This window comes from Theropithecus gelada, chromosome 20 (genome assembly GCF_003255815.1).
Source record: "Theropithecus gelada isolate Dixy chromosome 20, Tgel_1.0, whole genome shotgun sequence".
Classification (NCBI taxonomy): domain Eukaryota; kingdom Metazoa; phylum Chordata; class Mammalia; order Primates; family Cercopithecidae; genus Theropithecus; species Theropithecus gelada.
This window is the reverse complement of record NC_037688.1, coordinates 60,889,650-60,914,811: the sequence shown is the minus strand read 5'-3', so window position 1 is coordinate 60,914,811 and position 25,162 is coordinate 60,889,650. Positions and strand designations below refer to the sequence as shown.

The 25,162-nt window shown below is 46.8% G+C and overlaps 1 protein-coding gene across 2 annotated transcripts in view; it reads right to left on the bottom strand.

Moving 5' to 3' along the window:
• COG7 (component of oligomeric golgi complex 7) overlaps positions 1 to 25,162 on the bottom strand; it is a 67,309-nt gene that overhangs the window by 7,051 nt on the left and 35,096 nt on the right. For both annotated transcript variants that reach the window (XM_025370887.1, XM_025370886.1), the window contains exons 8-14: positions 23,392 to 23,519; positions 21,647 to 21,801; positions 18,332 to 18,448; positions 15,163 to 15,228; positions 11,163 to 11,349; positions 8,789 to 8,929; positions 3,165 to 3,248 (exon numbers count right to left, since the gene is read on the bottom strand). In XM_025370887.1, coding sequence (XP_025226672.1) covers positions 3,165 to 3,248; positions 8,789 to 8,929; positions 11,163 to 11,349; positions 15,163 to 15,228; positions 18,332 to 18,448; positions 21,647 to 21,801; positions 23,392 to 23,519 — 878 coding nt within the window. The remainder of the gene's footprint in view (positions 1 to 3,164; positions 3,249 to 8,788; positions 8,930 to 11,162; positions 11,350 to 15,162; positions 15,229 to 18,331; positions 18,449 to 21,646; positions 21,802 to 23,391; positions 23,520 to 25,162) is intronic.

Sequence of the window (25,162 nt, the reverse complement as noted above, 5' to 3'; positions counted from 1 at the left end):
CCTGGGTTCAAGCAATTCTCCTGCCTCAGCCTCCCGAGTAGCTGGGATTTTAAGTGCCTACCACCACACCTGGCTAAATTTTTTTGTATTTTCAGTAGAGACGGGGTTTCACCACGTTGGCCAGGCTGGTCTCCAACTCCTGACCTCAGGTGATCTGCCCGCCTCGGCCTCCCAAAGTGCTGGGATTACAGGCGTAAGCCACCGCGCCCGGCCTGGTGTCCCTTTGTAAGAGATACACAGATGGTAAAATAAATCATTTTTTTCTTTGATGTACTCAGTATAATCTTTCACCCAAAGTAAGCAAGTGGCCACTTACCTCACTAATAACAACTACTGTAAATTTCAGCCTGAAGTATTAACAAATTCATCATTTTTCCCCAAGGCTAGGGGAAGAGAAGGATGCTGATTTCTGGTGTTGGAATTTCTCCACACTATAATAATTCCTCTCAACAAGCCCTTCCTGAACACCTACTATATACAAAGACCCCAGACATACTCCTATATTTGGTATACCTTTCATCTGTAGCCATAAGCTTTCGGCTAAGTGCACAGACTCAGCTTTACCTTGCATATACATTGTTTTTAAATTTCAAAGCATTTTCTCCTATTTCATCTCTTTACAATGCTCACATGATTCTGTGTGGGTGAGGGCTTTCACCAATAAGGCAAAGTATCATTTAGGTGAAAAATTTCAACAATCTGACACCTCTAACTTCAATCAATTAGCCTTAGACTGTAGGGACTGCTGGGGTTCCTAGATAGATCTCACAGTGCAGGTTTCTCTCAGGGGTCTTGGCTCTATTCACTCTTTGGAAATCAACATGGAAAGGGCTGCTTATCATCCCACCTGTGGATATTTGTCTACTGTTCTCACATATGCAATCAATATTTCTTGACATTCTAGTTGGGTTAACTCAGTGACTTGCGAAAAATGAAAAGTTTTGAGGTCAGACAGACTTGGGTTGGAGTTCTGGCTCTACCACTGTGAGAACCTGGGCAACTTAATCTGTCAGGACCTTGGATCATCATTGCTGAAATGAGGATGACCTCATATTACTTCAAAAGGTTGTGGTGAGGGTAGAATTAATACATGTGCTATGCACGTAAAGCAGCTGGTGTCCTAACAGAGCAGCCACTGGGTAAGTCGCTGCTTCCTCCCAGCCCTACTCCCACTGTGAAGGAGGGCTGCCACACCCGTCTCACAGACACGATCTGGCCCAGCCACTAACCAACCTGGCACTGTCCTTGCACACAGTACGTGTTCAATTAGGTGTTCCTTTCCTTTCCTGGGTTCAGGTCATCAGCCTCCGTACAACCCAGGAGGACAGCAGCAGGCAGGGAAGGGCCCAGGCCTGGAAACTCCTCCTAGCCCTCCTTCCCTTTCTAGACCCCAGTTTCTTCAACCTTAGAATCAACTTGGTAGCCTCTCAGGTCCCATCCAGCACCATCATTTTCTGAATCAATTTAGATTGCAAGCATACTATCTCCGTTCTAAAATCAGATCATTCAGCCAGGCACGGTGGCTCATGCCTATAAACTCAGCACTTTGGGAGGCCAAGGTGGGTGGATCACTTGAGGTCAGGAGTTTGAGACCAGCCTGGTCAACATGGTGAAACCCCGTCTCTACTAAAAATACAAAAATTAGCCAGGTGTGGTGGTGGGTGCCTGTAATCCCAGCTACTCGGAAGGCTGAGGCAGGAGAATCACTTGAATCCAGGAGGTGAAAGTTGCAGTAAGCCAAGATAGCGCCACTGCACTCCAGCCTGGGTGACAGAGCGAGACTCCATCTCAATAATAAATAAATAAATAAAAATAAAATCAGATTATTCCCATGGGTTGTAAAGACCAACCCACATCTTAACAGTTTAATCAGTAGAGGGTATCAGGTGCCCTGGGAAATAGAAGGGAAATGACTGTTGTTTTAGACTTGATATTGCCCCAAATGAACAGAGAGCAGAGAGCCAGCCGCCTCACTGCCTGCCAGTGGAACTGCCATGCACTTCTTGCAATTATACAACATGTACTTTTTTTTTTTTTTTCCCTGAGGCAGGGGGTTGCTGTGTCGCCCAGGCTGGAGTGCAGTGGTGCAATCACAGCTCACTGCAGCCTTGACCTCCTGGGCTCAAGCGATCCTCCCACCTCAGCACCCCAAGTAGCTGGGACCACAGGACACACCACCATGCCTGGAGAATTTTTTACTTTTTTGTAGAGGCGGGGTCTCCCTATGTTGCCCAGACTGGTTTCAAACTTTTGGGCTCAAGCAATTCTCTTGCCTCCACTTCCCAAAGTGCTGTGACTATAAGCATGAGCCACCAGGCCTAGCCTAATATTTATAATACTTTTAAATTCCTTCCTAATTATTTCAGCAGAGTCACAACTTACACATAGGGGCTGGATTCTAAGGCAAGAGTGTAAGGCAGAAATCACCTTGAAAAATCCCAGAAATCTCCCATTGTGTGAGGTGAGTGTGGTTTGGCACATATTACTCCTCTATAGTGTTTCTTGTGTGCACTGACATTTAAGAGCACCTGAGCTAGACTGCAGGAAGGAACGGAAAGAAAGGCCGTATGCAGGTGTCTGGGTGACTGTCAATTCCCAGGGGTGAATGGGGAGGGCAGCAAGGACTCCACGTGCCCCCACTCCCCTGCATGGTTTATTCTGTTCTCTTTTAATATTCAGTCTCTATAACTGCAATTCTTCCGAAGAGATTTGTTTGTTACTATGAAGTTAAACATGAAAGCACTCCGCACAGAGCCTGGCACATGGTAGGTGATCACTGAAAGCTGCCTGAATTTGAATTCACCACCACAAACACACACTCCTCTTCTGAAAGCCACAGAGAAGAATGTGGCCACCTGCCTCTTGACTTCCCAAGTCAGAATTTCCTATTAGACTCTCAACTCTGGCACCCTTAGGTACTGGCCACATCTCATATAGGGAGATGGTGAAGGGGTGAGAATGTGCCGGGGTCTGGAATCGCCATGTGGCTCTGTTGCATCTTCTTAAAGTCCAGGATCTGGGTGCAGACTACCCTAAAGCACAGGCTATCCAAAAGGGTCAGATAACACCTATGAGGAAATGACTATCTATAAGGGCAAGAATCAAAAGACAAGGAAGGTCTGAAAGGCTTGGACTACCCCGGAGAAGCACACAGAAGCTCTTACGTTGCTGATGTACTCGAGAGGGGTGAGACTAAAGGCAGGCAGGTCATCCGTGAGGGTTTCTCCGATGCCAGCCGTGTTCCAGATCTAGGGGTGGAAGGAGAGGACACAATCAGTACCTAGCAGCCAGGCAGCCGTGAAGACGCCACCCAGAAATACACAAAGAAGAACGTGGCCTTCCCCAGAGGCACCGTCTTTGGTCAGAACTGACCGCTGGAGCCTCCACCACTCAGCAGGCAGGGGCTTCCCTTCTTTAAAGCTTCACCTGGAAGCCCGCCAAACAGAGGCAATGGTTTCTCTCTCTGCATTCCTGCAGGTCCATAAAACAGAACTGCCACACTGGCTGAACTGTGGGGTGGGAACTGATCCCTTTTATTTATCTCGCTGAGATTGTGACAGGAGAAAGTCGGATATTTTTGGTCCAAGTTTCTCTCCGTAACGGGGCCACTGTGTAGAGAGGTGCTGGGTGCAGGCAGCCTCACTGCTTCATGGGTCCTTAGCACACTAAGGAGAACAGGGCTCCCTGAGGTCCCCCACAGAGGCCACGTGTCAATCCCTGATCTGGGAGGGAGGCCTAAGAAGCCTCTCTGGCTGCAGGAAGAGCCAAGCCTCATTGGCAATACTGCTTTACCTCAACGAAACTGCTGCTTTATTTCTCACCACCTTCTGGATCTGTTTCTCAACTGATCAGAACTCAGAGGGACGGGGATGGGATGGCACTTCCAAACCCCAACAGCCGCCCCTCTGGCCTCTCTGTGGTCCCCCTGTGTGAGGAGAACCTCGGCACCACCATGCGTTTCTTGCCATTTGGAGTGAACACGTCTTCCGTGTTGCTGTGGGAGTCTTGCCAGCAGTCTGTACGGAGTTGGGGAAAGGACCCGTGCACATGTGCTCACAGACTTCAGCGTGGCACACCTTCACACAGAAATATCGCTTCTTACCTCCAACCTGAGCCACTCTAAAGCCAGCCTGGAACACAAGGCCCTTTCTGGCTGAACTCTGGGAGTGACTCCGGCGGTCATGTAGGAACTGCTGTCTGCAGCCACCTGATGCCGGATCCGGTTGCCTGATCCTTTAAGTAGCATTCCGGGAAAGGAATGACCACGTCCACCCCTGGGCTCCCAGCCCAGGCTCAGCCTCGGCAGCCCTCCCCACGCTCTCTAGCGCCCACTCGACTCGGTCTCATTTTCTTTGATGTAAATGAGCTCTTTTCTTCCCCACCCCAGGTGCCCCCAACCCCTGTCCTACAGTTTTCTAGACTCTTTGTTCTTGCCTGAGAATGCTCTTTTGTCTCAAAAGAGCCTACTTTTTTTTCCAGCTAACTCCCAATCCACCAAGAAGGCACACGCCAACCATCCACATTTACCAAGTACCCAGGATGTCGAGTGTCTTGTGCTAGGCTTTGCAGAGAAGAGACAAAGAAATGTAAGATTTGCTCCTTGCTCTCTAGAAGGGAGCTACTTGGGGAAGCAAGGCCCCCCTACATACTCCCACCCTGTACACCCCCACACCTCCCATCCTGTTCTGGGCCCTCCTCTCTTCCCCCTGCAGACACACGAGTGCTGCCTCCCACTTCTAGAGCTCTCAGTGTTGCAGGCAAGGAGCAAGAGCTCAGGGCGATGAGAGAAGCGGCTGGCCATAGGATGTATGTGGTACACAGAGGCAGAAAGAGGCTGGAGGGAGAAGGCACAGCTTTAAACACCAGGCTAAGTAAAGGCTTTACCTTCAACAAGTAAATTGCAAGGGAAAAAGAGAGAGAGAGAGAGAGGAAACTTACCATTCAAAAAAGACACAAAAGACATCCCAATAAATCTCAATGTGCAGGATCCTGGATCCTAGATCCTGACTCAAAGGGTTAAAATAAATTATGCCATTTATAAATCAACTGGAAATTTGAACACTGATGACATTAGGAATTCCTTTTCTTTTTCTTTTTTAGGGTTGATTGTGTTACTGTGATTATTTTTAGAGTCTTATGTCAGATGAGGGGGTATGTACGAAACAGGATGGCTAGGAGTGGATCATGGTTGGAGCAGGTGATGAGTATATGGAGTTCCTTATACTCTTCTCCCTACTGTGTATGTGTGAAAAGGTTTCTAAAAACAGACAATCAGACTTACCCTGGGGAGGGTTTTGAATGAGGAGAGATAAAACCAAAACAAAGTTTGTGAAGGTAAATACAGCAGCTCTGCAGAAAATTGGGGTGGGGGGCAGATGGAAAGCTCATAAACAGAGATGATGAGAACCCCCTGTGGAAACAGGTAGGGGACACAGAGAAAAGGAAAGGACAGCAATCCTTGGTGGTTTGTTGGCAAAGGGGTGCAGCAGGGAGCTGAGATGCTGACAGGCTGGGAAGCAGAGTGTGGGGAGAAGCAATTGCTTCCAGGAGACCAAGAGCAGGTACTGATGTGCAGGGCGAAGACAAGCAATGCCGCCATCCATCCCAGGGACTGCAGCCTGAAGGCCCCAGGAAAGGCCTCAGAGAGGAGGCAGGAGGAGCCTGTTCAAAACATGAACAGGCGGAGGAGAGAAGGAAAGAACAGCCAGAGTGGGAAAGAAGTTTGGAAGAAGGGCAAGACAGAGTGGTTTGAAATAGGGGGTGCTTAAAAAGCAGCAGAGGGCTGGGTGCGGTGGCTCACGCCTGTAATCCCAACACTTTGAGAGGCTGAGGCGGGCAGATCACTTGAAGCCAGGAGTTTGAGACCAGCCTGGCCAACATGGTGAAACCCCATCTCTACTAAAAATACAAAAATTAGCCGGGTGTGGTGACGCTCGCCTGTAGTCCCAGATACTCGGGAGGCTGAGGCATGAGAAGTGTTTGAACCCAGGAGGCGGAGGTTGCAGTGAGTAGAGATCACACCACTGCACTCCAGCCTGGGCAACAGAGTGAGACTTTGTCTCGAAAAAAAAAAGGCGGGGGGAGGGAAAGCAGCAGAGAATGTCACTTGAGGGCAATAGGGAAATGCTGCAGGTCATTTTTTAATTGTTCAAAATTTATTTAAAGCATCCTTCAAATGAGCTTTTCTATCCATCTGTCACCAGGTAAAATAGGTAAACTTCAATAATCTATTTTGAAATCAAATAAAGCGTTGGTTTGTAGTCTTGGAATATAAAAGGGCAATAGAATTTACCAGCAAATGCTGAAAACAAACATTTGATGACCAGGGTTTAATTTTCAAATCCTTAAGGCTGGAGTGTTTGCCTTGGTATTGTGTGCTGGCGCTCTCGGAGCGCTCCTCCTAATCTCCAAAGCCACCTGCGCCCATTCCCAAGGGCCCGGGGTGCTGCGGTGAAGCCGGAACGAAAAGGTAGGACCAAGCACCCAGGAACTCCATCATAATGAACTCTGGAATGCAGAAGTAGGGGGAAAAGGACGGGGGAAGCACCAGCCGTGTTTAAATGTAGAACTAAACCGGGAAGCACTGAGGTTTCAGAACAGAAAGTCAGTACCGTCAGCTTTGACAAAATAAAAATAATACAAACAACCCAATCTGGAGGCCGGGGAGGGGACAGGAGAGAGACAAGGAAAGCTAATCCCCTCGTCTTTCAGTGGATCATATGTATCAGTATCTGTCTGCAACGGAAACAGGATTAACAAAAAGCAATGGCAACTCCAATCTCTTCATAGTTTTCATAATCTTTTTTTCATAACCTTGGAGAGAGCTTCTGGGAAATGAGTATCTTTTGTGGAGAAGAAAAAAAAATCTCGACCAGGCTTGGTGGCTCATGCCTGTAATCCCAGTACTTTGGGAGTCCGAAGTGGGTGGATCACTTGAGGTCAGGAGTTCAAGACCAGCCTGGGCAACCTGGCGAAACCCCATCTCTACCAAAAAGTACAAAAATTAGCCCGGAGTGGTGGCAGGTGCCTGTAGTCCCAGCTACTCGGGAGGCTGAGGCAGGAGGATCGCTTGAACCCAGGAGGCAGAGGTTGTAGTGAGCCAAGATCATGCCACTGCACTCCAGCCCGGGTGACAGAGTGAGACTCAGTCTTGGAAAAAAAAAAAAAAGGAAAAAAAAGAAAAGAAAAATGTCTCAAGTTCAATAATTCCTTTCGTTTCGTTTAGTGTCTCTTTTTTTCTGGTTAAATTCAAATAAAATTATATTGTGCATATCTTGTTTTTCTTAAAAACAGCACTATAGTATAATTCCATTTCTTCCTATAGATCTGTCTGCTGATGGCCACTCAGCCTTTAACATGTACAGGCATGCAGAGAGAGATGTCTGGGTTGCTGGACATCAAATTGCTGACACTGATTATTTCTCGATGGTGGGATCTTGAAGGTATTTATTAGATTTTTTTTTTCTTGTATTGCTTGAGTTTCTAAAAATAAATACCTATACAATTTTTATTTTAAAAAAATCAAGTAAGTCATTCTTCCTAAAAAATGAGAATCACAGAAAGGAAGAAAACTACCACTTATTATACATCTACTCTGTAGCCAGTGCAATGCTAAATTCTATCAATATACAAAATCTTACTTAATCCTCACCAATCTATATGAGAATTACTGTATCCCCATTACACAGATGAGGAAACAGAGGCTCAGAGAGGAAGGAATAACTCAGCCACGTGATGGCACCCGCCTCATTTCTGCTACATCTCTCCTCCACTTTATATCCCCTTCTGCCCTACTAATACAAAATCTGATTGAAATAGATCTCATGGCATTATGCACAGAAAAATCATAAAGAGTGAAAATCACAAACTTCAAGGGTAGAAGGAACCTCATGATCATGTCGTTTAACTGAGTCCTTTTAAAGCTGATGGGAATCCTGACTCCCAGTGAGGGGGTGAGGCCTGACTGAGACCATGCAGGAGCCCTGGACTCCCAGCCTTGCAGGCTTTCTAGACGGTGGCAGAAAGCAGAGCATGTTTGATATTGCCAGATGAGTTCTTGTCATTTTGTAAAAAGATCTCTTGGTTATTAAAGGCCCATAACTGGAATCCAAATGACCTTGAAGGGTCAGTAAGATACATTAACCAGGGGACTGTCCCGCCCAGTAATCCAAAAGGAAAGTAACAAGATCTGGAGCAAGGGAAAGAAAATAGAATTAATAGGCAATGCCTTGAAAAATAATTCGGGCAACCAGAAAAAAGAAGAGGGTGTGAGGAAAGGAAGGTGAGTTGATTATAGAAACAGCCAAACAGAAAAGGTATCAAGGAAAGAAAGGAACAGAGCCCTCCAAAGCCCCCTCAAAAACACAAGATCCATTCTGATAAGGCACTCCCCTGAGTAAAGTTCCAGAACCAATTCTCCAGAAATGTTTCGCGTGGTGTGAAAATAATTCAATCTCAAAAGACAATTAGCTCTTCTGACCTGGTCTAACCTACGAAGGGGCACATAATCTCTCTTACTTCTCCGCTGCTCCAAATGGGGAAAGTTAATCAAGCAATTTTAATAATCCTGAGAACCATCTGTGAATAAAGTATCAGAGTAACTACAATAAAGATAAGAAATTCATGTTAAGCAATGAGGTGAAATTGGAAAGTGGCTCTTTCTGGCTTGGGAGAGTTAAAGCGGGATCTTCCCAAAGCTCTTGGAACAGGGAGGGTTAAGCCCACACTCAATATGCTTGAGTTGGAGGCAGGACCCGGGGGAAATTGATGCGGTCAGTGGGAAACTCACGTCCATCTTGGAAATGAGCAAGAGCTGTTGTTTGATGCGCAGGAACACGGAATCGAAAGCCAGCTGGTGGGCCTGCTGGTTAAGCCGAGTCAGCGCTGCTCGAGGTGCAGCCAGCAGGTTGTGGTTGCTTGACCCTTTTTCCTAAGACAAGAAAATGCAAAAGGCAGTTGTTAGGCCCGAAACCCAACCCAAGTATTAGCTAGTTAACCATTTTGAAAACTCACAGGAGAATTGGGGGTTCTATGCAATAGTGGTTCCCCAAACCCGGCTGTGCCCCAGGCCCCCCTGTGGAACATGCTGAATTACAGATTCCCAAGCTCCACCCCAGAACTACTGCATCAGAGTTCACTGGGGTTGGAGCCCAGGAATCTGTATTTTAAATTCACTTTCCCAGGTGATTCTGATGCATTTGGGCTAACATGAGCTCACAGACTCTCTAGTTTAGGAAAAGTTCACCTGTGACCATCCCTCAGGGATAGAGGAGGTAGGAAAGAGGGGGGAAACAAGATCAGAAGCTTCACATATAAATCAGAGTGATGGACAGAGCCCTAATTCCCGGGGAGGTCAGGTCAAATACACTTGGCTGAAAGCCAGAGTATGTACAACCTCCATGAGTCCCAAGGAATTCCAAATAGCCTGAGAAAATACAGAGATGGAAAGTGTAACCTTAGTTTTGCTATTATAAATGAACCGATTACAACAGACATAAATCAGATTAGCAATAAAGATAAACAGAGTTGTTTTAACCTAATCACAGAAGCATGGATGAATGAGTTTACAGAATTGCTTTAAGAAGTGTTTGTCAAGCTCAATGCAGCCAGTTGATGGGTCAAGGTGCAAAGAAATGCGGAGGCCCTGGGAGAATAGCACTGAAGCCTCACACATGTCCAGGCCCCCTGTGCAGTTCATTCCAGAGCTCTAGGCCCTGGATAATTTTCTACTGCATCTGGCTGGGCAGGGTGGCTCATACCCGTAATCCCAGCACTTTGGGAGGCAGATCACCTGAGGTCAGGAGCTCGAGGCCAGCCTGGCCAATATAGTGAAACTCTGTCTCTACTAAAAATGCAAAAATTAGCTAGGTGTGGTGGCGCATGCCTATAATCCCAGCTACTCAGGAGGCTGAGGCAGGAGAAATGCTTGAAGCTGGGAGGCGGAGGTTGCAGTGATCCAAGATCGTGCCACTGCACTCCAGCCTAGGTGACAGAGTGAGACTCCATCGCAAAAAAAATTTTTTTTCTACTGCATCTGGTGCTCCAGGAACAGCAATGTCTCCTCTGTCTATCACCAAGAGTGAAGTTAAAGCCAGACCAGTGAGGGAGGGGGATGGTTCTGCAAAGGATGCCCATGGTCTTCTTATAACCCTGGAGGCCACTCCCAGGGAGCTGTGTGACTCATTCCATTTGTTAGGAAGTTCTCCTGTCCCTGGACCCCAAGGGGCCCAAAGCTCCAAGTCAAGGGCAGCTTTATGGCAGGCAAACTAAGAGTTTAAAGAAAAACACCAGGAGGGAACCCCAATCCCCACGTCCTCATGGTCCCATGTGGAAGAACTTGTACTTGGGTAGACTCCTGGTGACTCTGCAGCCTGGCTCCTCCCTTGGGAAAGAGGAGTGACTTCTCTTGCTCCTCCTGGTATCCTGGGTTGGGGTCCTCTATTACAGGTCTGCCTGCCTGCAAGCAGTACACATCTGGTTCCCTCTCAGGAGGCTGACCCTGAACAGGGCCAGGGGCTATCCAGCTCTGCCTGACTGGCTGACAAGTTTCATTCTGGAGTGAATTACAGCAAGTCCCCCTAGCCATAGATCTAAACCCACATTCTCTTTTTTCCTTTTTTTTGAGATGGAGTCTCACTCTGTCACCCACGCTGGAGTGTAGTGGCACCATATTAGCTCACTGTAACCTGTGCCTCCCTGGTTCAAGTGATCCTCCCACCACTGCCTCCCAAGTAGCTGGAACTACAGGCGCATGCCACCACACCTGGCTAATTTTTGTATTTTTCGTAGAGACTGGGTTTCACCATGTTGGCCAGACTGGCCTCAAACTCCTGACCTCAGGTGATCCACCCACCTCGGCCTCCCAAAGTGCTGGGATTACAGGTGTGAGCCCCTGCATCCGGCCTAAAGCCACACTCTCTAACCTGGCTTTTATCAGTAATAAAGATGCATCTCTTCTAACTTCTACATCTGTATCACAATGGGTTTCAAGTTTAATATATTAGCTCCTTAAAATCCCAACATAAATGAGACAGAGAAGTAGTAGCAGGGTACATCACAGCCCAGGGCCACACACAGGGCCTGCCTGTATCCTGGAAAGGGAGAGGGTGAGTGAAGAGAGGAAGCCTTTCATTTGCAAGAATGCCATCCATTTGGTCTCATACCTTGAGGGTATAAAGAATTTCCATTAAACTGGCATATTCAGCAGGGTTATCTTTCTGGAGGTAATTATATTCCTGCCATGGGTTCTTGGTAGAGCTCTTCTTGTCTGTCAGGATGCTCTCCTGAAAACCAGCCAGGCTCCGGGGGCTGCAGGAATCAGATAGATACTTCCCAGCGGTGGACAAAATCCTGTAATGAAAGGAATGACCATTATGCCTTGAGCTATATGCATGGAACTTTCTTCTTGGAGCAGTCAGGTTGCCCTTACTAAATTCTAAGATATCCTCATGAGACAGACTGAACTAAGGTCCAGTTTATAAGGCAATGAAAGGATGCCCTTCATCATTGAGGAGTGAGCTGAACCTCAGGTGCACAATAAAAAACCCAGTGTTTTTATTCCTGCTTAACACTCACAGTGCCAGAACATGCCATCTCCCTAATATGACCAACAGCCTACACAGGGGCAGCTCTCAGTTTGGTCTGGAACACTGTGCACCTTCTGTGGAGACTTTTCTTGCTATATGAGCATCAGGGTGTAGAACAGTAAAATGCCAGGGTGGGCCACCAGCACCACCATCAGAGAGACCGCCGGGCAGGATAGCAGCTGGCTGGCTCCTGGAGAACAGTGACAGCAGCTCGTTGCACACCTCTTTACCCAAGGGATCCGCCTGTCCTACATGCCGAGCTTGCGTGGTGTTTGTGTTCAGTGGCACAGGGAGGTTTATTTTTGTGGTTTAGGTGTTACAGAGAGATCTATTGAGACTGGCACTTTCCAAACTCTTTGAGAAAGACAAATGCCTAGAGGAGGTTCCATATGATAATCCACCCCTTGTACTGCTGGGGAAGTGGAATCTTAACCTCCACCCTGTTTTCCTGAGCCCAACTTTACCACCCATTCTACCTGTCTAAATATGTACAGAATTACATGAACATGTATAACTAGGAGAACCACATTAAGACATATCCCAAATGTGGCTAATTCCCTGCCTTCTCCTTTACTGTAATTTCTTATGAAAACATTGCTTTGGACATACCAGCTTTTAGGATGCACTCACTATTTCAAAAACAGATCCTTGAGTTGGTCAAGAAATGCCTGTACTTGCAAATAAATCCCAGTGATAGGATCTTCCTCAGGAGCCACTGCTGACATAAGCAGCTACCTGCCTCTGCCATTAAGGTCAAGTTAATTCTTCCTGTTGCTTGAGCCAACCAGTAACTTTGGTTGGGTCTCTTATCTGTCAAACTGTGGCCTGTCTCTGCCATTGCCTTACTTCTAATCTTCACTAGTTCTTGCCTGGATCGCAGCAGGCTTCCAACTAACTGGTTTCCCTTCCTCTAGTCCTTGAAGTTCTACTTAATCTGTCCTCCTAAGGGTCAGCAGAATGATCTTCCCAGAAGGCAAATCTGATTTTGGCTTTTTCCCAAAGATAGTGCATCACAGGGGCATTAGAAAGGCCTGGCAGAAGAGAGGCCTTAGGGACCCTGGGAGGTTTCAGCCCTCTGCCCCATCAACGAGTGGCAGAGCTCCCAAAGGGCTCTTGCTTCTGTTCTGCATTTAACACATGCTGTCTCATTTCCCTCCAACTGGATGGTGAGGACAAAACATGGAGTGTTCTTCATTTGTGAATTACTAGCACTAGCACGGCGCCTGGTATGTGGCAGGAGCTCCACAACTGTTGAAGGACGGGTGACCCAGGCTTTGGTGACCAGGTCTTCAGTGGACAGTGCAATGAGACAGTCAGGTTTTGGAAATCTAGTATAAATTTACAAGTTCCATGGCTGAGAAGTGGGCAATAACTTGTCATAGTTGAGGGAACCAATGGAATTGTAACGCTCCCTCCTCTGTGCACATTGCGTTCTCTTGGCACAGCAATCAGCATATTGGCACATGCTGGATGCTCCCATTAATCTCTAAGCTCTTTGAGGACAAGGATTGAGTCTAATTATCTGATATCCCCAAGACCTACCTTAGAGCCCAGGGAAGCTGTGGCCCAGTGGAAAGGGAGGTAGGCATAAGTAAAGTGGGAGACAGAGGTGAGTGGGGCGAGAGATAGGGGTGAGTGGGGTGGGAGGTAGGCGGCGAGTGGGGTGGGAGGTAGGGACCGAGTAGGGCGGGAGGTAGGGGCCGAGTGGGCGGGAGGTAGGGGGCAAGTGGGGCGGGAGGTAGGAGTGAGTGGGGCAGGAGGCAGAGGGTGAGCGAGGCAGAAGGTAGAGGTGAGTGGGGTAGGAGGTGGGGCAGGAGGTAGGGGCAAGTTGCTGAGGAAGGTCTGTGCTCTTTGTTGGCCATTTCTTCTCACAATTCTGTGTTTTCCGTCATTTCTGAGACCACCAGCTGTCTTTAGTCCAAGACTTTTTGTGATGGTTCTCCTTATGGGGAAAGGCTCACAGCAGGATAGCGTGGGAGCAGCTGCTGCTGTTCCTAACTCGCTCCTGAATGCCCAGCACAGAAACTGTGTGACTTTCAGGAGTGAATAAAACTGAAGTGCCACAGGCATGCAATGGAGTATGTGTAAATAATGTAAATGAAGTAAATGGTAATTCCTAGGACACAGATTTTCCTCAATCTCTTAATGAAGTCAAGTATTACATTCCGAAGAGTAAGGAGAGACTGGTTAGGAGCATGAATGGGGACACAATAGGTAAAAGATGGGCCTCTCTCGGCTGCATTTTGCAGCCCAGAGAGGCTGAAAGCCTGGCTGAGCTTCAAGTAAAGAACAGCCTGGGTGTATCCAAGGGAGTTCCTGAAGGAGATGATGTCATCCTGGAAGCACTAAGCCTGGAAAGGGACAGTCACCATCTGTGTTCCTGGCTGAAAGGCTGCACAGTGTGTGTGGCAGGCGCCTGTAAAGCTTATCTTATCTCCCCATCAATCTCACCTGCAGCACCTAGACTCCTACCAAGGACCACTCCCCACCAACAGGCGGGTGGCAGAGGCAACAGGTCAGAATGCGCTGGGCTGCTCCAGTGACAAGACTGACATTGGCCACCCGGCTCTTATGATCACTTATTTGCAGAAAGGAATCATTTTGTGATTTACGGGCTGAGTAAAGCAAGGCCGAGCTGAAATCTCATCTGAGAGATTTCTCTCATCCTGGGCAGCTTGGGCGAGATATAGGGAGATTGCTGTGGCTCCTCTGTATTTTCCTAGGGCCCACTACTTACTTTTGGAACAGTGGTGCTTTCATTTCACCTTGTACCACTGCTAAAAATTCCATCACCCAGAGATTACTTTAGGGCAATAAAGAATCACCCAAGGAGGTTAAGGAATTGCTGCTGGTCCCTCAAACAACTATATCAAACAGACTTCTTCCCCTTTACTCCTAAGGAATAGAAGGCATCAGCCATACCAAGGGAATTGAGAGATTTCATTGAAAGGAATAAAGAAAGAAATGTGGGAAGCCAGAGCCCCTTGAAGGGAAAAACTGTCTGAAGGAGGTCACCTCAGGGCAACATAAAAGCCCTGGCAGGTATGAGATGAGAGGAAGAGAGTAGAACAAGCTTTTCCAGGGCAGACCCCAGAGACTCCCCTTCGACAAACAGCCCTTCGGCAGCACAAATTTGACTGCAGGACCCAGAAGGCAGACTGCCTAAGTTCACCCCAATCCTGAAGGCTGGCCCAAGGGACTTCACCACCACTTGTCACACCGTTTCTATATGGAAATTTATTTTCAGTCCCAATAACTAATTTATAAACACGCAGTCGGAACCCGGCCCATTCCTAATTTGGAGACAAGATGTACTGTTTCCTCATTTAGGCTGAAACCAACATATCAAACCAAAATTACGTGACCCCTGCCAAATAGGACAAAGCCTTGCCCTTTTTAGGTGCTCAGTAAAGTTTAATGATGACAATCATGACACGCTGTATCTAGGTACAGACAGCCCTCCAGCCCTGTGGCCTTCAGATCTGCCATATGCTGTCCTTGCTGTACTGTGTACTAGACCAAGCTCGTGCTGATCAGGAACCCCAGGGTCTAGAGGACAATGACTCCTCTCTCCTACCTGTTGGCTAGCTGTTGCTCGAAGTCCCCACAATGCCGCAAAAGCTCTCCACAGGTGGCTATTATCCTAAACAAAACAAAAAGCACTTCAAGTTCAAGTATCTGGAATGCCGACCTTTACAGGACAAACATTGTCTTATTCATAAAAATCCTAACTATTTGCTCCTTTGGGTAGTTCTCGTTTTGGGAAAGCCGTTAAACATTTGCTGGCCTGAAATGTTTCATTCATTAGTCATTAATATAAAAAGAAAATGCTGGTCCCTTCCAATAACCTCCACTGTCAATGGCATCTCTGCTACGAAAGCACAATTCTATCCATGGGCCCCTCAAATAATTTTACATTTCCAAAATACTCAGCTTTGTCCTTGAGAAAAACAGGGCAGAGATACTTTATATCTAAAATTTATTATTTATTTACTTATTTTTGCAACTGAGTCTCGCTCTGTCACCCACGCTGGAGTGCAATGGTGTGATCTCGGCTCGCCGCAACCTCTGCCTCCCAGGGTCAAGCGATTCTCCTGCCTCAGCCTCCCAAGTAGCTGTGATTATAGGCACTCGCCACCAAGCCTGGCTAATTTTTGTATTTTTAATAGACACGGGGTTTCACTATGTTGGCCAGGCTGGTCTCAAACTCCCGACCTTAAGTGATCCGCCTGCCCTGGCCTCCCAAAATGCTGGGATTAGAGGAGTGAGTCACCACACCCTGCCTGTATCTAAAATAAAAAAATTTTTTAAATGTATTACTTAATATTTGTTAGACGCCTGTTAGTTGCCAGACACAGAAAATGTTTTGGTACTAGAAGTATCTTTCCCTGATGATATGAAAGGCAGATGAAGATGAATCCATTTGTTTCTCAGAGATAAGCCCAAATGACCATCATATCCGTATTGAATGATCCTTTAATTTTCAAGTTATTTTATGCCAAGTCTCAAACTCCCAGCTGCTGAGTCCTTCAACACCAAACTCATAATGTCAGGACAAATCCAAGGATTAAAAACATCTTAAGTCTAGTTAACTTTTAACTTTCTCTAAAACTGCCCATCATCACCAGGGTATCTAGGCATTCCATCATAAGAAAAGTTTATGAGAAAGTAAAATATGCCACTTCCCTTAAGTGCAACAGAACAAACTTGTGCATAATATTTTCCAGAATACCAAACCACCACGGGTGATAAGGGATACAGTTAGCATCTAGAACATTAAATTTTTTTAAATTTTATTTTATTTTAAGTTCCGGGATACATGTGTAGGATGTGTATGACTGTTACATAGGTAACTGTGTGTCATCATGGTTTGCTGCACCTATCAACCCATAGAACATTAAATTTCATCACAATAAAATCCAGGACAGAGCCTGTGAGGTGAGGTAATAATCTAAAATAGTCCTGAGTGGTCCTAGATCTACCCAACAGCCTTGGGTGGGTCTGGGTCTGCTCTGACACAGACCACCGCATTGAGAACTACATGTGTCACGGGCAAGGGTCAGGTAAGACATGAAAGTGGGTGCAGTGCGCCAGGTGAACGGCCATTTCTCTGTTGGGAAAATATATCCAGGAGGAATGGTTTTAAGAAAAAGAAACGTCCAGATTGCTTTTTTTTTTGAGATGAGGTCTTGCCCTGTCCCCCAGGCTGAAGTGCAATGGTGCAATCTTGGCTCACTGCAACCTCCACCTCCTAGGCTCAAGCAATTCTCCTGCCTCAGGCTCCCAAGTAGCTGGGATTACAGGCATGGGCCACCATGCCCAGCTGATTTTTCTATTTTTAGTAGAGACAGGTTTTCACCATGTTGGTCAGGCTGGTCTTGAACTCCTGACCTCAGATGATCCACCTGCCTCGACTTCCCAAAGTGCTGGGATTACAGGTGTGACCCAACGTGCCCAGCCTGCTTTTCATCTGTTGTATGGTGCTTCTCTTCTCTCCCAAGTGGTCTGAGAGCCTAATTGTATCGCTGTTAGCCTACTTGGGAGAGGAGAGAAGCACCGCACAACAGGGAACCCGTGCCATTCCTCAGGGATCCCTGCTGCCAGCCCCAGTGGCTATGACAATGCAGGCCCAGTGTTGCCTGAGCGTCTCATTTTTTAGGTGACATTAGAAATCCGGATCATGTTAAATCTAGCTTTTCAATATTGGCAACAAATCCACTTGTTAAAAACTGCAATGATCAAACATGTCCATAGGTCAAACCTGGCCATAGGCCAACAGTCCATGCTCTCCAGCTGGACATGTCAAGGACCAAATTTTCTTAGGCAACTGCTGATGGAACCTCCACCAAGCCTCAGGGCCTGGGGCAAAACAGGGTGTCTACCTAGTGGCCCATAGGCCACACAGGCTATTCCAGAATCTGGCCATCAACAAACACTTGAGAGGGTCACCTCAATTCCTTCTTTCACTGAACCTGTTTTTTTTTTGTTTTTTTTTTTTTTTTTGAGCCAGGGTTTTACCCTGTCACCCAAGCTGGAGTGCAGCAGCAGGATCTCGGCTCACTGTAACCTCTGCCTCCCAGGTTCAAGCAATTCCCCTGCCTCAGCCTCCCGAGTAGCTGGGATTACAGGCATGCGCCACCACACCCGGTTAATTTTTGTATTTTTAGTAGAGACGGGGTTTCACCATGTTGGCCAGGTTGGTCTCGAACTACTGACCTCAAGTGATCTGCCTGCCTCAGCCTCCCAAAGTGCTGGGATGAAAAGCATGAGCCACCAAGCCCAGCCCTTTCACTGAACTCTTAAATGGCCTTTTCCAGGCCAAATAGCATTGCCTGGAACCATTTACTACCATGTACCATGATCCAGAAACAGGATCCAAACACCTGTGCATTTTCTAGTACATAAGCCCTAAGTTATTTTAGGTCTATAAAAACTATAGGCTAAGGGGGGGGTAAAAAATCTCACATCAAATATAAAAAATTTAAGTCATTAAAGGAGATGAGGCATTTGTAAAGAACTTTAAAAAATATCTTAAGAGCTGGAGGGGTCTTTTTGTTGGTTAGTTTGGGTTGGGTTTTTATTTATTGGTTTGTGTTTAGAGTCTGGAGTATTTGCTTTTGAAAAAGGCAGTGAAAGAAAAAAAAAATGAACCCCTTCCAAACACGTTTGTCATTTCTATATACTGTATCATGCATGTTTATGCTGACTACATTAGGAGCAAGCTGGAATTACCACCCCCGGGTTACCTAATGGAGTTCTGAAAAGCCGTCCAATCTTCCTGGAAGAGGGAGTCGGGAGGAATGTCGTCCAGTTTGCACTTCTTTCGTATGGACTGGAGAGTGCTGGTGAAATCAGACACATACCTGCCGGGAAAGGGAAGAAAATGGTAGGGAGGTCACCATCGATTCCCCAGCTCTAAAGAGACCTGGAATTCTACAGCTCTGGACAAACTGCTAATGGCCTTGAGAGCATCTTTAGAGGCTCCCACCGAGGAGGGAAACTGCTTGTAAACCTCTGACCACAAAAAGGTCTTCTCTACGTGGCAAGACTGTCTTCACCACCTGGTTGAGCAGTTTCTAAGAGAGATGCCCAAGAGGGGAAGGAAGGAATAATCGTGAAGTTGACTCCAGGGAGCAACCACGTGAGAGATGATGCTGATAAATCCCCCCTCATCCAGATAAGTACATTTCTGGGAAAGCAGGTTTGAAGAACTATTTAAACATCACAGTCCCAAGGTAATAACTGACTGTGACCTGGGATAACGTGAGGAAGGTCATGATATCCAAGGTACCTCTGCATCATTCTCATCCTCTGAATTTAAATACCCGTGGCACAGAGATTAAAGTTTCACGGCTGGCAAGGGTTTGACTTTAATGGGACAGAAGCATGAAAGTGGATTCAAAGCCAGGAGATCCTCCCTCACAGGCTGTGCTGTTTGCTCTCACTGTACACACCTCCTTTTCCCTCATAGCGTCTAAAACACTGTAGTTAAACAGCTTGTTTAGACAGGGCGTGGTGGCTCACACCTGTAATCCCAGCACTTTGGGAGGCTGAGGAGGGAGGATCACTTGAGCTCAAGGAGTTTAAGACCTGCCTGGGCAATACAGTGAGAACCCATCTCCAAAAAAAAAAAAAATTAGGCGGGTGTGGTAGCTCATGCCTGTAATCATAGCAGTTAGGGAGGCCAAGGTGGGAGGACCACTTGTGCCTAGGAGTTCAAGACCACACTGGCTGACATGGCAAAACTTTGTCTCTACAAAGTATACAAAAATTAGCTGGGCGTGGTGGCATGTGCCTGTAGTCCAAGCTACTTGGGAGGCTGAGGTGGAAAGATGGCTTGAGCCTAGGAGGTCAAGGCTGCAGTGGGCCATGAGCACACCACTGCACTCCAGCCTGGGTGGCAGAGCAAGACCTTGTTTCCAGATAAGGAAAGAGCCTGTGTGATGCTTATTGCTGCTGCTAGACTTTAAGCTCTGGGAGAACAGAGTGTGTGCCCCATACTTATACCCCCATGTCCTCTGAAAGCTAAGAAACCTGGGACATTTGCATGCATCACAAGAGGCCTTGCTGCTTGCCCCTCCCAAACAGAAGCTCTAAATGAGGAAAGTGAAATGTGAGGACCCAGGGCACAGTCCCGAAAGGTCAGTCCATGCAGTGGAGACATAGGCCACCAAGTGGAAGAAATGGCTTTCAGGCGGAAAGCTACAAAACACAGAGTCCCACTGACAACACCTTCCCCTTGCATCAACAGAGGTGAAAGCTTCCTAGGGTTATAAGTCCCAGGAGGAAGAGGGGCTGGCCTCAAGGACAAACCGACAGAGGAATGTTAAGGAATATGATTGTGCTTTAGCCATGGGAGGTTAAACAACCGTGTCACCACCCCCGAAACTATGGCAAACATCCATGTGCTCTGCAGAAAGAGCAGGCGCACCCTGCAGGAGGAGTTGTGTTTAGCCACTATTCTCAGGTATGGCTATAAGCAAACGCTTTCTCTAGTTCATTATCTGTCGATCCAGAATTCTAAATGGGTTTGTCATGAAATCTCAGAGGAAAGCGTCGCTTTCATCACATCATCTTTGTCCTCAAACCCTCCAGCTGTTTCTCACAATACACATTTCCAGCTGTCAACCACATCAGAGTCACTGTGTTAGGGGCTTTAATGGTATGTTTTTGGTGAATATTCACAACCTCCTTGGAAAGGAGATATTGTCATTATCAGTTTACTCAGAGAGGAGCACTATCATCTCCAAGGTCCCCACTAGTAAGTGTCCAGAGCTCCTGTGCCTATCACAGTCTTAATACCCCTCCTTCTTGAACCACCAGTTGGCCACTATACTCTATGCTTCATCCTAGTTCAAGTTAGGTCAACCTACTCCTGCCTTCCCTGCAGGCCCTGTCCTCCTTGCCCCTGCCTCCCTTAATGCCCTTCCCCAAACCTCCTCACTACTGAACAATGTGCCATTTGAACCCTGCTCAAGTTAGCTTCAACCTGATTTCCCTAATTTTATAAGCATCAGCTATTTTGGTAACTTCAAAATCTTCCCTTTTAGAGAAGATGGCCTGGGTTTGCCAGGTATACTTTTGCACAGTTTGAATGCTTAATATGGAAATGTATTATTTTTATTTATTTTTTATTTTTTGAGACTGAGTTTCGTTCTTGTTGCACAGGCTAGAGTGCAATGGCGCAGTCTTGGCTCACTGCAAGTGCTGCCTCCTGGATTTAAGCGATTTTTATGTCTCAGCTTCCTAAGTAGCTGGGATTACAGGCATCCACCGCCATGCCTAGCTAATTTTTGCATTTTTAGTAGAGATGAGTTTCACCACGTTGACCAGGCTGGATTCAAACTCCTGACCTCAAGTGATCCACCCGCCTCAGCCTCCCGAAGTGCTGGGATTACAAGTGTGAGCCACTGCACCCAGTCTGATGTTTCTTTTTCTGTAGGAACACATCCGGGCTCATCTAGCCACTCCAGATGATGTGGTCCTATAGAAATGTCTACGAGGAACTACTTTTGAGATGCTGGATGCCCGATGGCAATGCCAGAGAGCTCTGGGTCCAAGGAGCCTCCACAGTTCACAGAGGCATGCTCGGTATTTCTGGAACAATCAGAGACAGGGCTTCACCTTGTTGGCCAGGCTGGTCTCGAACTCCTAAGCTTAAGCAATCCACCTGTCTTGGCCTCCCAAAGTACTGGGACTACAGGCGTGACTCACCACACCAGGTCATAGATCCTTTTTCTTGCTCAAATAAACTTTGTTAAATTTAACTTGTCTAAGGTTTCTTTTTTTTTTTCTTCACATGCTTTAACTGCTGCACAAGTTTTCCTCATATGAATATGTCACATCTTAAGTAGCCTTCCCTAATGGGTAGACATTTACGTTGTTTCAAATGTTCCACCATTACAAACAATGCCACTGTGAATATCCTTAACAACATCCTATTGGGCTCAGGTGCAAGTGTTTCCCAGGGTTCAGAGAACGAATACAGAACACATGCATTTTTAACTGGGGCAGACAGTGCTCCAATGTGGCCCGTCTGGTCCCCAGTCCCCCAGCCTTACTTGGCAAAGAGGGATTTCAGGGCTGACAGCAGGCCGCAGGTCCCCAGGCCATTGGTGAATCTGACGCATCTGTCAACGGCTGCAGACGCCAGACCAAACAGCTTGTTCACAGAGTGGCTCAGCTCCTGCACACAGTCAATCACTTCCCCATGCTCCTGGTGAGCAAATACAGACAAACAAAAGCTATGTCAGGCTTTAGAACAGACGTTGAGATAGGGGAAGACCTCCAAGCCCTCTCATCTGTAGTAAAATCACTTAATAACGACGTCAGAAATATAGTCTCAACCTCTGAACGCTCCTCTAGAACCTGAATCAAGGGAGAACAGTCTAAGTCATCAGTGGGATCATGGAAATTCACTCCTAGCAGAAAAGCATGATCAAATGTCTGTCTACTTCATCCTAATGTTTTTCATTGCTTTCCTCTTTTTCTGTGATTATTAAGATGGTATCTCTCCCTGTGGCTCTCGAGCTAGGATTCAAATTCTCCGTATCAGAAGCTCCAGAGAATGTAGCAAAAGGGGGCTGGGTGCGGTGGCTCAAGCCTGTAATCCCAGTACTTTGGATGGCAGAGGTGGGCAGATTATTCGAGCCCAGGAGTTTGAGACCAGCCTGGGCAACATGGCGAAAACCCATCTCTACAAAAAATTAGCCTGGCGTGGTGACGTGCACCTGTAGTCCCAGCTACTGGGAAGCTGAGGTGGGAGGATCGCTTGAGCCTGGGAGATCAAGGTTGCAGTGAGCTGTGACTGTGCCACTGCACATCAACCTGGGTACCACTGGACTCCAACCTGGGTGACAGAGCAAGACCCTCTCAAAAAAATAAATATAAATAAATAAATAAATAAATAAGGCAAAAGGAAAATGCTTCCTTCCTTCAGGGGCAAGTATGGCACTGAAGTGCAACAGACTTTCTAGGTATATCCCCAGAAAACAAGAAAATGCTAAGAGGCAGTAGATTTGAACTACTATAAGATCAATTCTGAAATGTCAATGTACCTCATGCTAGACAACCTTATGACTTGAAAACAGAATAATATTTGAAATGGAAATGGCCTCAGTTCCACCCTTCATGCCCACATAGTGAACCTGCCCCTGCAACATTGCCCATGAGTGCTAAGCTCCTGTGCCCATTTGCATGTCTTCCTCAAACAAAAGACAGCCTTAATAAGAAATTACTAAACCAGGGAGATAATCAACTTATCCCCAAAAGATTTAAGCCTCTCATTTTGTTTAAACCTTCACTGGGGATTTTAAATAGAAAACTAGGGCCCGGTAGGTTGTCACACGCCTGTAATTCCAGTAGTTTGGAAGCCCCAGGTGGGTGGATTGCTTGAGCCCAGGAGTTTGAGACCAGCCTGGGCAACATGGCAAAACCTATCTCTACAAAAAATATACAAAAATGAGCCAGGCGTGATGGTACATGCCTGGAGTCTCAGCTACTCAGGAGGCTGAGGCAGGAGGATCACTTGAGCCCAGGAGGTGGAGGCTGCAATGAGCTGTTATTGCACTACTACATTCCAGCCTGGGCGACAGATGGAGACCCTGTTTCAATCCATCAATCAACAGAAAATTGGTAGCAAATATACGGACTCGTTTTACATTGGGATTACAAGAGCCCACGAGTGCTTAAATCCCGTATTTCAGCACCCCGGATCCCAACCCTCAGCCCTCTCCCAGATGTGGTGGCCAAGAGCCTGGCTAACAGGATGCTTCCTCAGTGGCCCCAGGACGCACTGCGACTTTACCAAAGGCACGGCGCTCATCTGGATGAGGAGGTTGCTCTCTTCCATGTCGCCATACTTCAGCTGGTAGGGTTTGTATGGATCATACACGGCATCCACCAGCTCCGTGACTTTTACCAGATTGTGCTCATCTTTAGAAAATCAGAAATGTAAAACGATCATGAACAAAGAAACTGAAATTAACTATGGGAAAGCAACAATCAAGAGGCACTCTATTAGAACTTTCCCCACTTGATCTCCACAGGGGAATACATTTTGTTAAGCAGCTTTTGTCACTCATGGAAGCTTCTCCTACAATCAGTTCAGCAAATATCTGGATAAATTTGGGCTTTGCACGTGGTTTGCCTAAAGCACTATTAAAGACACCAGCCCCCTGAATCCCATGGCCCATCACGGATAAGAATCCCTTCAAAAGATAACCCTCATTGGCTGGGCGCGGTGGCTCACGCCTGTAATCCCAACACTTTGGGAGGCCAAGGCGGGCAGATCAACTGAGGTCAGAAATTCGAGACCAGCCTGACCAACATGGAGAAACCGAAACCCTGTCTCTACTAAAAATACAAAATTAGCCGGGCATGGTGGCACATGCCTGTAATCCCAGCTACTCAGGAGGCTGAGGAAGGAGAATCGGTTGAACCTGGGAGGCGGAGGTTGTGGTGAGCCGAGATCACGCCATTGCACTCCAGCCTGGGCAATAAGAGTGAGACTCGTCTCCAAAAGAAAAAAAAAAACATAACCTTCGTCAAGGTCAGGTTCAAGAATTGCCAGAGGCCAGGCACGGTGGCTCATGCTTGTAATCCCAGCACTTTGGAAAGCCGAGGCAGGTGGATCACCTGAAGTCAGGAGTTTGAGACCAACCTACTCATTATGGTGAAACCCCATCTCTACTAAAAATACAAAAATTAGCCGAGCATGGTGGCGGGCACCTGTAATTCCAGCTACTCGGGAGGCTGAGGCAGGAGAATCGCTTGAACCCAGGAGGCGGAGGTTGTAGTGAGCCAAGATCGTGTCACTGCACTCCAGCCTGGGCGACAGAGTAAGACTCCATCTCATTAAAAAAAAAAAAAAAAAAGAATTGCCACAGAAAAAAGGCAATACAGGAAGAACAAATCCCATGCCACATATTCCTAGGACTTCACAGAAACAGGATACTCCCACTGTCGGGGCATGGTGGCTCACGCGTGTAATCCCAGCACTTTGGGAGGCCGAGGTGAGTGGATTACTTGAGGTGAGGAGTTTGAGACCAGCCCTGGCCAATATTGTGAAACCTGTCTCTACTAAAAATACAAAAAAAAAAAAATTTAGCTGGGCATGGTAGCACGCACCTGGGGTCCCAGCTACCTGGGAGGCTGAGGCAAGAGAATAGCTTGAACCCGGGAAGCAGAGATTACACCACTGCACTCCAGCCTGGGCGACAGAGCGAGACTCTGTCTCAAAACAAAAACAAAAAACAAAAGGATACCCCATAGCCCAGGCATTCCAAAAATTCCTACGTTCAACCACATAAAAATGTAAAACATGCTGTATCAAAATGTAAATGTGCATATTCTACAACACAGTAATTCAGTTCCTGAAAATCATCTCAAAGAAATCAACAAATACACAGAGATAGAAGGATATTCATGGAAACATGGCTCAGAATCAGAAAGCTTTGGACACAGTCTCAACAGGGGATTAGTAAAAGTAATCGCCTACTTACTGGTGTCCTCACCTCCTTCTGGTCCCCTCCTCCAGATAGTTTTATTATTACTTCTACAGCCTCATCCTCCTTCCC